Source organism: Anopheles arabiensis, chromosome 2 (genome assembly GCF_016920715.1).
Source record: "Anopheles arabiensis isolate DONGOLA chromosome 2, AaraD3, whole genome shotgun sequence".
Taxonomy (NCBI): Eukaryota; Metazoa; Arthropoda; class Insecta; order Diptera; family Culicidae; genus Anopheles; species Anopheles arabiensis.
This window is the reverse complement of record NC_053517.1, coordinates 53,610,681-53,623,915: the sequence shown is the minus strand read 5'-3', so window position 1 is coordinate 53,623,915 and position 13,235 is coordinate 53,610,681. Positions and strand designations below refer to the sequence as shown.

General features: G+C 43.1%; 1 protein-coding gene across 4 annotated transcripts in view; it reads left to right on the top strand.

Moving 5' to 3' along the window:
- The first annotated feature begins 1,628 nt into the window (after positions 1-1,628).
- LOC120893758 (glycogen synthase kinase-3 beta-like) overlaps positions 1,629-13,235 on the top strand; it is a 32,269-nt gene continuing 20,662 nt past the window's right edge. Inside the window, exons 1-2 of one of the 4 annotated variants that reach the window (XM_040295836.1) lie at positions 1,629-1,788; positions 10,464-11,752. In XM_040295836.1, the coding sequence (XP_040151770.1) occupies positions 10,867-11,752 (886 nt within the window). In that variant the 5' untranslated portion in view covers positions 1,629-1,788; positions 10,464-10,866. Of the gene's footprint in view, positions 1,794-10,422; positions 11,753-13,235 lie in introns of all 4 variants that reach the window. The other 3 variants (XM_040295837.1, XM_040295838.1, XM_040295839.1) reach the window with 3 other exon arrangements.

Sequence of the window (13,235 nt, the reverse complement as noted above, 5' to 3'; positions counted from 1 at the left end):
TATTGAAATGCGAAAATAAAACGGCGCTCATTTCACTTCTTTTATCATATATGTTTCCTGCCCTTTCCATGGGTTGGCGTCAAATGAAGGTTGTCGAACATGATTAAATAACTGCTTCTCACTACCATTAACAAAAGGAATTGCGTGTAACCTTTTTATTACATGGTTTTCCAGGGGTTCTCATAGTTGTGGGACTCTTAGACTTCTTTGACACTTTCCTATTGGAAGTGAACTTCATGTGTTGGAAATTGGACTATATGTCAGCCTTTTCGGACAGGCTCCTTGGAAATTCCTATTAGATTTGTCCAACAAGGGTGCTAGAGAGTCAAATTCCCATTACATTCAGTTCATTTCAGGGAAGAAAGAGTTCAGCTATGAGAACTCATGGAAAACCCTGTATTTGCGGTAACATTATTCTGCTTATCAATCACAGCTATTTTCTTTTAACATTGTTTACCTTTACGCTTTGCTACTTGCCTCAATGCATCTCTCCGTGGAAATGTCGCTACGTGAAATTATTATAAAAATAGAAGCAAAGTTATGCATTATGTCGAATTGTAATGGTTAATTCATGAAGGACTTATGCATACCGAGAAGGAATCTATTCAAACTTCCGGTGCGGTTTCTGTTCTTTCTTGGCCAGCTAGGTCGTATAAACTGCAGTGTACAGGGCTGTGAAAGTAAATTCTGGACAAGGTCAACGCAGAGACCAATTATTTAGAGTTTGCAGCCGTCGTGGAACGTCGATTGTAGGTCAGTACATTCGGTCCCGGTGGTGCACTCTGGAGTCCGTAGGTGTACTATTGGCTCCCGCCCGTTGGGCGTATGAGTTTTGTTGTATCTTGTTGTACACCTTTAAGTTTCGGTGGAAAGCTCTTTAGTATTTCAAAGAGTTATCGACATACTGTACCGTCTTTGCATCGGCTCACGAACGTTCCAGGAAACGAATTTCACAAATTGTTTAACCTGAACTTTCGTTGGATGCCAGCATTCGCTTCGTACGAAACGCTGCCTCTCTCGCCGATTCTCAGCTCGTGGCTCATTCATTACGACTCTCTTTCATTCTTGTTTCTGGTTCGATTGTCTCTCAAGTCGTTTTGTTTGGAAACATTTCGTGCAATTTAGAACCTTACAGTATTTATCAATGCCTCATTATATTGGCGAGAAATTTTACCACACCGTCAGAGCAGATCAATTGATGGGGGGATAATTGAGTGATTGAAGTTCCATCGCACTATCGACCGCGCATTAATCTCACAAGCAAGCTTCACGTTGACGGGGGTTCTCTCGTGCTCTCCAGTATGTAGGTCCGCGCTATTTCATGCACAGCGGTGAAACAGCGTTTGGTCTCTCTTTTTCGCTCACGGTTGGCCCATTGCTTGGAGCCCTGTCTGCTCTTCAGGGGGGAGTCCATCCGGTCGGAACATGGCGAGAGGCGATGGTGCGGTTTCGTACAAGTTCGTACGATTCTTCACTACCCGGTTTCTCTCTCACCCTCTCTGGGATGCGAATGTCAGAGCGAAAACTTCGGAGCGGCTCACGCGAAGACCCCGAAAAAAAAACGACCGAGACCACCGCATAACCGGCGGTGTGTGGTGTCTTGACTGACAACACGGTTCGCGGTTCGCTCACAGTTCCAACGAAGACACGCGTACGATAGGAAGTGTTTCGCGCGCGCGGCCTCTCTGCCTACTAAGCAAGCCGCCCGGAGGAAACAGTGAACCACTTTGACCGCGCATACAGCCACGCAAGTTTTCGTGAACAGTTTGCTTTTCGTCAATGTAAAACGTAAGGTGGCATTAAAGCTATTCAACTTGGAATGTCGCGATTTGATTCGATGTTCTCCATCACAGGGACTCGCAGCAGTACCGCGTGCGTTTGCAAAACTTTGTCGCCTACTTTTGTGGGTTGCAATTTTTCTGTTCCTCAGTTTTTTTTGTTTTATCTAGTGTCTTATTCTTCCTCCTCCTATCGGCACTCCACCGATTGCGATGGGGGAGTGGGGTGAATGGGGAACATTCCTGTTGCCGCCCCAAAAGAAGGCAGCGTGAAAGAGAACGCGAATGCGTGTGATCGAGAATTAATGTGTGATGTAGCGTGCGTGCGCTTGTGTGTGTTTGTAGATGGAAGGGTGGTTGGGAGGTGGAATGGAAAAGCGAAGAAAAAAGTCAACGTCACATACCCCAGTGTCGTCGACGCAGCAGTTTCCTGTCTCTCTTCCACTTGCTCCGTGTGTGCGTTATCCATAGGCGGGGCGCGATGGCTTAAGTCTCGTGCGCTCGTTCCGCGTGCATTTGAAGCGGTGTGCGTGTGTGCGTGACTTATGTGGCGTAAAAATTGGCGATAGAAATGTTCCTTGTGCCGGCGGCTCACATTCGCGTACAAATGTTAATGTCCATATGCCACGATACTGTAGAAAACGTGAGAAAAAAAATGATTAAGAAGGATTTCGAAAGTGATTGATAAGATGAATGAAACACCAAAACAAACTCAATTCTTTTTTGTGTCTGTGCTACTTACCCATCAGTACTTGAGCTTCTAGAAAGATCCAAAGAAGAAATCGGTTTAAATCGTGTGCTATGCTGTTCCAGCGTATCGCACGAAACGTTCAGAGTAGGTCTTATAGCTTAGGTCTTATCTTGCGACTCTCGACTAGACTCTCGTAAAAGGTCACCAAAGTTGGGGATTCACTTGCAACATTCCCCGCGCAGGAGGGTGCGTACATGTTTGTGTGTATGTGTGTGTGTGGGTGGGGAAATTGTTAAAAAGTAAGCCAAAAAATAAAAATAAATGCACGACACGACATGTGGCCATCAACTGTACCGTACCACAATCCTCCGCAGTTCGTTGTGCTAGTTTACTTCTTCATTCTATCTCTTTCCCTCCGCTTTTAAACGAGTCGCTTTACACGCGTTCAGTTTTTAGTGCAAGTGTCACCACGAGAAAAGCGAAAAGTGTTTGCTCCTCGCGATCGCGACATCGAGCAAACGTGCAAAGGTGTGTGCGTGTTCTCTCCGCTACGGCGACGATTACTTCTAATTGTCAGGGGTGTCGTTATTTAATCGGATCGATTTTGTGCCTACTTCATTCAGTGTCGACCGGTTTTGAGTGGGATTCACGTGGAAATGGGAATAGTGTAAACCAGCCGCGGCTACGCAATGAAACAAAAAAAGGGGTTTGTGCGCCAGAGACAGTTTTCACGCGCACATACACATCCGGGGGTGACTCAGCAAGCGTGTGTGCGTGAAATTGGAGTGAACTTCTCTACGCTATACACACCCCACGGGTTTGTTGTGTTTGTGTGTGTGTGTGTGGTCATGTGTATACTATACGGCAATGTTATCCACCACCCGTTCGACCGCAGCGGTGGATCGTGCGGCGTTTCCATTGTTAAGTTCATACATTCTTTCATACGCATGTGTTGGTAGATTTAGGAAGGGGTGATATGATACCGCGCTTGAACGTGGCCTGTGGTGAAATGCATTGAAATGTGCAATGGTATTGGTGATCCGGTGGTGGTTGCCTCACTTTCACTATTCGCCGTGTGAATTGTGCAACGGTTCGTCCTTGAAATAGAAAACAGGATCAAAGGAATATTGATAATTAAGAAAACTCGGACAGTGCCCTAGGAAAACTAAGCATTTATCAGGTTCGAACGAAACACTCCCTCGGTATTACAGTTATCAGTTTATATCTATAAAAAACCCATGATAAGGCCGCGGTTATCCAATCAGGGATTGGTCGACTTTAATGACAACTGTGCAGTCGTTTCTTCTAATGTGCCGTGCGTTATTGACCGAAATTTTTGAGTGATGTAAATATTATAAAAATTAAAAAATGAAATCTCATTTCCGAAAACTTTTGTTCAACCATCTTTGACAGCTAAAAACAAACATCCAACTTACACAAGAAAAATGAACCTTATGTTTCGTTCGCTTGTTCATCGGCAGCTGCAATTCGGCAGGATGGTGACAGGTTTGACTAGGTGAAAAGCAGAGACCCCCATCGCCTATCTGCGTTTAGGTTTTTGGGCTATTTCTTGTCTATTTCATAATCATGCTGATGATTGTAGACGTCTTCCCGTGTTGATGGTACGAGTCACGTACGCACCACAAATCCGTTATTAAGTTGTCGAAAGCTGTGTAGTATTCGGCAACCAAATGTATACCCTAGCTGCTAAAACACCGATAAACGATAGCGTGAATTGACCTCAGAGTGTTTCCTCTTTTCGTCATGAGCACCTCATGATTCGCGCTGCCAGTTTGCAAAGCGATGGGGGGAAACTCTAAATTCGATTTCCATTTTTCCAACGGAACTGAAAATCAATCAGCGCGAATCACATCGCCATTTCTCCCGTTCCTAGGTACACACAGTCCAGGGTGGTTGTGTGTTACCGGCACTACTACCTAGCAGGAAGACCTCAATCAACCGAATGATGGAATAATTTTGCATCAATTTGTGCCCACGGTCTCGCTGCTTGGGAGATATGCCGGGAGCTCCTGATATTGATGTTATTGGCACGATAAGAGAAGTTGGTCGGCAACCTTGAATGCTGCCATAGCTTAGAGCATTTTTGACGTTCGGTCATGACGATGGGATGGATAGAACAATCCACTTTATCTGTCATAATGTCATTTGTAATTCATTAACGAATAGCATCCTGCTGCTTGTGCGGAGCGCTTGGGCTCTGCAGAGTACATTTCTTAAAGCACTGATCATCACAGACTGGCAGGCAGCATTGATCGCTTTTCGATAAAAAATGTTTTAAATTTTAAAACACGATTAATGCAAGCTTTCATTGAACGTAGCGTTTACTTATTTGCACAAAACTGATCTGTTTACCTTCAGCAAAGTCCACAATAGTTTTCTGAAAATTAGATTATTTTGTATTTTCCTGCAAATAACTCGCCAGTAAATCCTTAGTTAACTGATTGATATTGATGAAAAAAAAATTAGTGTGACTTTTTTTAGATTGCCTGGTGTGCAACGTAAGATGTGTTGAACAATTGAATTATCTTCGAAATCTTCCACATTTTCACTCTCTATTTTCATCAAAATGTTAGCAATTGGTTTGAACTAGTTTGAATTTTGTTGTACTAAAAGCCGGTCCCGTGGTACAGTCGTCAATAAGTACGACTTAACGATATGTCCGTGATGATTTCAAGTCCCTTAAGGACCGAGTTCCCATACGCACGAATGACTGACTGAGGATGTTGTATCAATTAGTAAGCTGAAGATAGTATTGAATTCCTCTATGCCGCCTTACGTTAAAAGAAATGCCTTTAAATAGTTATTGAATTTAAATAATTATTGGCCATTAAAATGTTAACTTGTTAACAATACTTAACATTAATATTAATATATCTTATATACACAGCTTCTATGTGACATGGTAGAAAATTCTAATGTACCAGTTAGTGGTTCTATCGGAGATCGTTAGTGCCATTCCATTTTCATCTCGTAAAGCCATTGATGACGTTTAGTGGAATTTCATCATTTATATCTCACTAGCTGCAGGGTTCGGCAAAGTCCGTTTGCACCGAATGTCGCATGACTGGTCCTCTCTTGGGAAGAAAGTGTGTTCCTTTTTAAGCTTCAGACGATCCATCGTCCCACGTTCCACAGATTGTCGTCTGTTTTTTAAAATGCGTTTAAATGAGTCATCCTTCCAGTTTCTGTTTTGAAAGATTGCGTATGGGGTACTCTGGTTTTACATAAAATATATTTTCATAGCAAAATAATGTAGAGTGTGGATGATAAAACATAACCGATATTTATTTATTTATTTATTTATTTATTTATTTAAATTTATTTAAATTTAATTTTATTCGGGCAGTATGCCTAAATAACTTAATGCTTACAGAGTACAAGTTTAAATTATGGCCCTAGAACTAACTTGAATATGCTGACGCAGCTGACTAACGGATTGATTGAAATCTGCTGATAACCCTAACCTATTATACACATCAATCATTTTGAGCAGTGGATCATTGGCACCAAAACCAGTCGATCTAAAAGGGCTTCTTAGTAGCTCTCTACTTCTAAGACCTCTAGAGGGATATGATATGATCGTGTAAAATTTCCCCACGATAACAAAGTACCAGTCACTAAATGGAATGTCTAAAGCATGACGTATGTTTTTATTATATTTCGTAAGATTAGGACCCAATTAATGTAGTTTTTAAATGTCTTCTCGAGCGCTTCTCTCTGCCCAATAATTATAATTTTATGGTGGTGTAGCATCGATTGGTAAACAATTATTTTTCTTCAATATACTGTGCTACCCTATGCTCACCCATCATATAACATTGCTGAAAGCCGGAAATTTACAAGAAGCTAGAAAGAGTACAATGAAACCGCACAATGCATTCACTATTCATTGATAGCACACTTTCCTTTTACTTCGATCATTCGAAGAACAATCGGAGGAGGAAAACATACGATGTATTCTCTCCTCCTTCTCTCGGTTTCTCCTTAAGGCGGCGGGGTCAGTTCGTACAGCTCGAAGTAGTAGCAATAGATGTTGAAAACGAGCGGCCGGAGAGCGTGAGGTTGAGCTGGTGAGAGTTTAAAATAAATCATTCGGCTTGTGGCTGTAAGTGGTGCTAAAAATAGATCCACGGACTGCGAAAATATGTTGAACATGTTTTATGCTCCACCAGGAATGATGATCACAACGGTGTATGTGCTGCACGAGAGAGAAAGGGCGGAGAAACTTTCATGCTGGTGCGATGGTTTGCGAGATTTGCTTGAGATTCCTCTCCAACTTTTGCAACATGTGTATGCGTGTTAGTGTGTTTACGTATGGCGATAGTTTCTGTATTCAATCACGAAAAGCATTTTGCAATGATCAACAAGACTTGATGCTGCTTGATCATCCATTTGAAATCAATTTTCATCGATTGGGTGATCTTTTCATTCAATCCATAGTTTTATATGTAACGCATGATGTTATATAAATGATATCGTTATTCACTTTGATGATGATCTGTCATTGTTGTGACACTTCCCGAGAAGAGAACTTGTAGTTTCGAACAGATAGCAACTATTTTGTCTGTCTAACTCTCTTTCGCTAAGCGTAAAAAAGAAAAGCGATGATCGTTTGTGTCGTTCGTTGACCGCTGCGACGTGTGACGTGCCAAGTCTTACGCATTGAGACACGGTGCATCAAATACGCTTCTGTACTCTTGACACCAGCGCTATAACAGAGTTAAACGATGCTGTTTTAAAGTATCGAATTCTACCATGAAGGTGGGTTGAAGGAGTGGCCCAACAATAACACTGTTATGCAACCAAATGGAAATGGAAACACATTTTCATTATCTACCTGTGGTAGTATAAATGATTAAGAACTAAAAGAAGGAAGGAGAATATGTAGTTCCTTTGTCGAATCGTTACTCTATTAATATTTATAGAAATTTATGCCGTTCTTCATATGCACACCCCTCCGCACACTGTCTTTAATAAGTTAATGATTTCGACATCTTTGTCGAGGTTCGATTTCCCTTATGGCTGAAAACATATGAAGCATTCAATCGAGAGCTGTCGTTTCGTACCTTGCCATGCCATGCAATCGATGATCGCGTATTTTATTATTCGTTAAAGCTTCGTTTTGTTTTGTTCCTTTCCATCGTTGTGTCATACGCGTTTTCCTATTCCGAATGTAAGTTAAGGTGCAGCAATGGTGGGCAACGTCACTAGATTGTACACATTGCTTTGCGAGCAGAGCTTCTCCTTTGTAAGCGGTGGCCACGACCAAATTTTGGTTGCATTAAAGTACAAGAAACTTTGAACCTGACTTTAGAGGCTATGAAAGAAAAAAAATCCTCAATAAAAAAAAGCATTCGCCTGGAACATTCAGTATGTACACCACCACACACCGGTGAGTTTGCTTTGCCGGTGGTGAATTGACGAGCGAATTGTGCCTCCATCTATTTTAAAAAAGCGTAAGAGAAAGGCCCGGACGACCATTTATAAAACATTTAATTAATTTTTCAATCATCCTGCAATTCCACCTGGAACACGGCAATTCGTTGTTATTTTATTATTATTATTATTATTATTATTTTGTTATTATTGTTATTATTGTTATTATTGTTTAGCGCCGCTCAGGTGGGTCTACTTGTCTCGGATCCTGTCAAAGAATCGAAAGAGAGAAAAAAAAATAATCAAAAGCGCGAATACAAGTAACCTTGACGGAGGATCGCTCCATTCGGTGTACTGTGCTGGGACGCACGATGGAGTGCTTCCTCGTCATGGCTCACTGGTCGGCAATCTCTGCCATTTGACGGATACATTGCGCCGTTTGTTCAAGCTTTGTTTGGTGGCTTGGTGCCTTTTTCACCGTTTGTTCAATTCGTCAAGCCTAGGAATTTGGCTGATGCAATCGCGTAACGCCATTTCATCAGTTTATCAGCTTGGCTGGTGTATCACTTAGCATGTTTTATCAACGCAGTGAAATTAAACCCATATACCCTTGCTCAAGCGTACGTGCTCTTGACACTTTTTTTTCATTAATGAGTATGTTGAACTCTTCCTTATCATAAGCAAAGACATCAGGTTGCGGACACGAGTAAGTTTGTGTATCAAGTTGAAATTATTGAATAATGTTCAATATTTACTTTGCATTCTTCATCTGTCGATGATAAATTACGTTACACGAGATAAAGTTATTTGACTCCAAAGAACGACTGCAAATCCTCAGCTTGTTGCGTGCTAAATGTTTTTGATCTTACGCAAAGATGATCCTGCCATCGTGTAAAAGGATCTCGTCTTTCTAACGATACACACACACCGACACATACAGTGGACAATCATCGAAAGACGAATCGCCTCGGATAATAAGCCTCACTTGTTATAAACTTGCTCCTGAGGTGACGATAGAACCGGTTACTGATACATCGTTACTGGGAATAATTAAACGGTCGGTCTGTTGGAAGTGAACTGAAACCACCACCTACCGACCCCCAAACCGTGCCGGACTTGCTCTTCAAAGCGGCGCCTGCTGACGTAGATCGTCGTGTTTTACATAAGCAAAATGTATCATCACTTAGGAATGCTCAATTTGCGGATCGGCTTCCTAAGTTCTGGTTATTGATCAAGGTGTACGCCATAACCTTTACCTTGAATTGCGATTTCGCCTTCTTCGTTACTGAAGTTTTCCAGAAAGTTCGTAAGAAATAAGATTATGTAAATGACATTTTTAATTATTACAAGCATTCAATAATAAAATATATTGCAGCAACATACACTGTCTTCCAGGTTTCATAAACAATGACAGCTGTTGAAAAACATCTTGATAGTTTTGAACAATGCTGTTCACATTAGAAACTGTGCCGGAAAACAGTGTATTGTTTTGTGCAATGCTCTACGACACATGATAAGTAACGTCACTACGATACTCAGAAATGGAAGAGGGTTCTGTTTAATATTCAAATATTTGGCTGAATTGCTCCAAACGAATCCACACACGTATTGATTATACACTTCCTCTCGTACATTTGTTGTGATTTTTCTCTTCGTAAACAAACAACGTTCTTTTAATATTGAAGAGCAGTAGCCCTTTGCGAAGAAAACGGCAATAACAGTGTCTACGAAATGCGTGTCTGCTATGCTGCGCAAACAGCCTTCGGGTTGCGCCATTTTAACGACAGGTTCCGCTCATCCAACCTCATATACGTGTCTGGAGCGAGTTGAAAAGATCGCCTTTTGAAGAGAGCCTTTTCAACGATGAGACAACACACCTTGTGCTTCATTCAGCATCAAGCATCCTTCCTCCCTTGCTTGAAGAGTAGGAGAGCGGCGCGATTTTATGGCGCGTAGATTGATTTAAGACGCAATTTCTTGGTTCTCATTTTTTGGCCACTCGTTTTGGACCGGGGGGATGAACGCCACTTTCACGACAGTGGCATGCTTTGGGCGCATGCAGTGTTTCGAGTGCGGCAACTAAGGTGATGTTGTCTGTAGGCGGGGCATGGAGCTCGCGCTGCTTTGGAGATTTTTGCGTTGTAATTTTGCCAGGTTAAGGGAGGGGAAAAGTTTTTGGTTTACCGTACTTTCCAAGCTATAGCCGAGACCGGCCTTGTCTCGGAACAAAACAGTCGGTGCAAGAAGTGCAAATGGAGCAGTCAAACGTGCCGACGTTTGCCATTTTTGTTTGCAAGCGTTGCTGGTGGTTTTTGCCCGAGTTTCTTCAACTCTTGAACCTTTGAGGTGGCTCTAGCAGATGGTCAATGTTGTTGATGAAAGAAAATAAATTTATTTATTTAACTATTGTTATATGCACGTTTGTCATAGAGTCGGCCGAGGGAGAGTAATTATTGAAGTAACAAGTAATATCAAGTGTTTCGTTCGTAAACCCAATAAATGGACTCCTAGTTTCCGAGTTTTTTGTACTGATAAGTTTGTTATTCCAACGCGCAGCGCAGAGAATAAGTGTGTTTGCTTGTCTAACCTACATACAGTGCGCTGAGCAAACGGCAAGCTACACCGCGAAAAGCTTCAGAAGAAGAGTGTTCGTTGTGGTTCAAATAATCTTCAAATTGGTGCCATAGTTTGCTATTACGGCGGTAAGATGGCAGCAGTAGCGGCGACCGCGCAAGAAATGACTGACAGTGTAACGAGAGCGGCTGGAACGGCCGGGTCATCAACAGCGATAGTACCAATCATTACGCTCCCGGGAGTGTTCCGACGGCGCATGGAGAACCTGAAACACAACAGTGAGTGTGAGAATGATGAGCAGCGTCACAACCAAACACTACCATCGTTTGCCGACGCCAAGATGGCCGCCTCCGATTCGGGCGTGTTCCTCTCGATGCAGGACATCGATCGGGATCCCCGGGCAGTGGCACAGGAAGCGTGATAGGCATGACACGTCTGCTGTCGTCCAACGGTGGCAGCAGCTCCGGAGCACGTACAAAGGAACCCACGCCTCGGTTGGACCGCGATCGGTGCACGACACTACTGGCAGGCAGCAGCAGTGCCACGGCCCACGGTGGTGGTGAGCTGCAACGAAAGGTCGTGCAAGAGGAAGACCCCGCCATGGACGGTCACGATAACGATGTAGATAACGATGATGAGGAAGTTGGTATTACGATTCGGCTTGGCAAAAAGAAGCCAGAACTGCGACTGATGAAGGATCGTACCTGCCAGAGTCTGCCCGACGTCAACAGTGCACGACCGAAAGCGCTACCAAAGGTAGTGACCGCCTGTGATAGTACTGACACGGATGGGTTTGGCGAGGCGGACGACGACGACGACGTGGACGACGACGAGCTCAACCAAGCATCCGCTCCGGTGAGACCTTGTGATACGGGTGGCACATCCACGATGGCCCCTATAGTGGAGCAGCCGGTCGGTAGCAGTGGTGAGGAAGAAAATGTGAGTTCTACCACTGCCACCACCGTTGTCGTCCCTCCTCCGAACAATCCGCTAATGAAGCCAGCCCCCGTACCGGGTACGGGACCGCCAATGGTCGACCCGAACGTGCTACAAGTGTTTGCCATCGATCCCAAACTGATCAACAAGTACGATGGGTTGGAGCAGACGCTCTACTACATCGACGAAAACGGCAGCCCCAAGATCCGTGAAAAGTACGCCTTGCAACGACAGCTGGCCGAAGAAAAGCGGCAACGCAAGCAGCAGAAGAAGCTGGAACGTGCGGCCAAGTTTGGCGGTTCGCTCGACGGGGAACCGCCGGTGCAGTGTTCCTGCTTCAGTTTTAGCCGACTATCCCGCAAGCTCAAGGAGATGTGTAAGTTGCCTTGTTGATGATCTGTGGGATTTTCATTTAAAGAAGAAAGAACAGCTCGCAAAATTAAGGCGTAACACAAGGGGAAGAACCAAGGGGTACATTTGCGAGAAGGCGTCCGAGAGGTGGCAAAACGTCCGCAGCGTCCTAACCTTTGCGATAAGAGCGGTCAGGTGTTGCGCGCCACGGGGTTTAGTGATGTCTGTGTTGCTGTTGCTGTTTGTTTTCGTCATCAGGAAGCAATTATTAACTTCATGTCTTATCACACACATGGCTTCTGTTTAGAATAGCACGAGGATTAAACACAAGTAGGTTGGCTTATACGTCTTTTTGCAGCTGAATGTCGCTAAACGTGTGTAAAACAAACAGTACGGATGAACTTCAAAACTCCTTTGCTAATTCGGCACGAGAAGTGCTATGCGCAAATAACGATTCGAGATGCGCTTGAAGCGTTTTAATATCATCTATGATTCTCCAACTTCAAGTGAGTGGCGGTACATGCATTCAACTTGTCCGTTCGTTACCAGTTCAAAAGGAATAATAACAGTTCTTAAACATTTTATACCGAGTAAACCAATCAATAAAAAAAGGTTTTAAGTAGGAATACTATTCCAGTTCTCCGTCGCCAATTGTGCAGTTAAAGAACTTTATATGGCTGTTAAAACACTGACCAGCTCCAGAAAAAGTTATTGAACGTTTTGCAGTGACTGTTATTTTTACCAGGCCCATAATGTCTACCTTAGTTGCAGTTTGTTTATTGTAAGCGAAGGTTTTTTGAAAGTCAAGTTTCCTCTCCAAACACCGCCCCATTGACGTCAAGCAGTACGCGAGTTGATTAATGTGCAAATAAGTATGTAGGAAGAGACGACATTACGATTGGTCAGAGGTGCGGTGTTCTTGTCCCTTGTTGAGTAGTGATCGCAAATCATGTAAACATCACTAATACTTCAATGGTGTGTTCGGTGTGTGGAAATAAACTTTTATGAGTGATATTCAAACGTGTATCGTGAAAAGGCGGGAATTAAAACTCAATCAGTTCCTTATAAGATGGATTATATGAATATCCACATCTTTCTACAAACTATCGTAAACTTAGTGGTTAAAACAAAGGCAAACTTTCTGCTTTGTTGATATAATGATAAACCTACAAAATTGCTATAAGTTTAACGGTGACCAATGTTTGTCCATTTGATCTTGCATCAAGCCTTGACTCATCAATTTGCAAGTAAACGCAAATTAAAAATCCCACAGTTGAGGGGGGGATATGTAACCAGTCAGAGCTAGTTATCGACCGACTCGCAATCATTCCGTCATCCATCGGAAAGCTTTATCGGTGTAGCGGCAACACGACAGTCCGTCCAAGTCATGTAACGGCTTTGCGCATGTTAATAATTATCAACCATTTGGCATGTGTCATTTGTTTGTGTGCGTGTGGTACTGGTATCAGTTTTTGTTTGCTAGAACTGTTTACGGGAAGAAGTCGTAG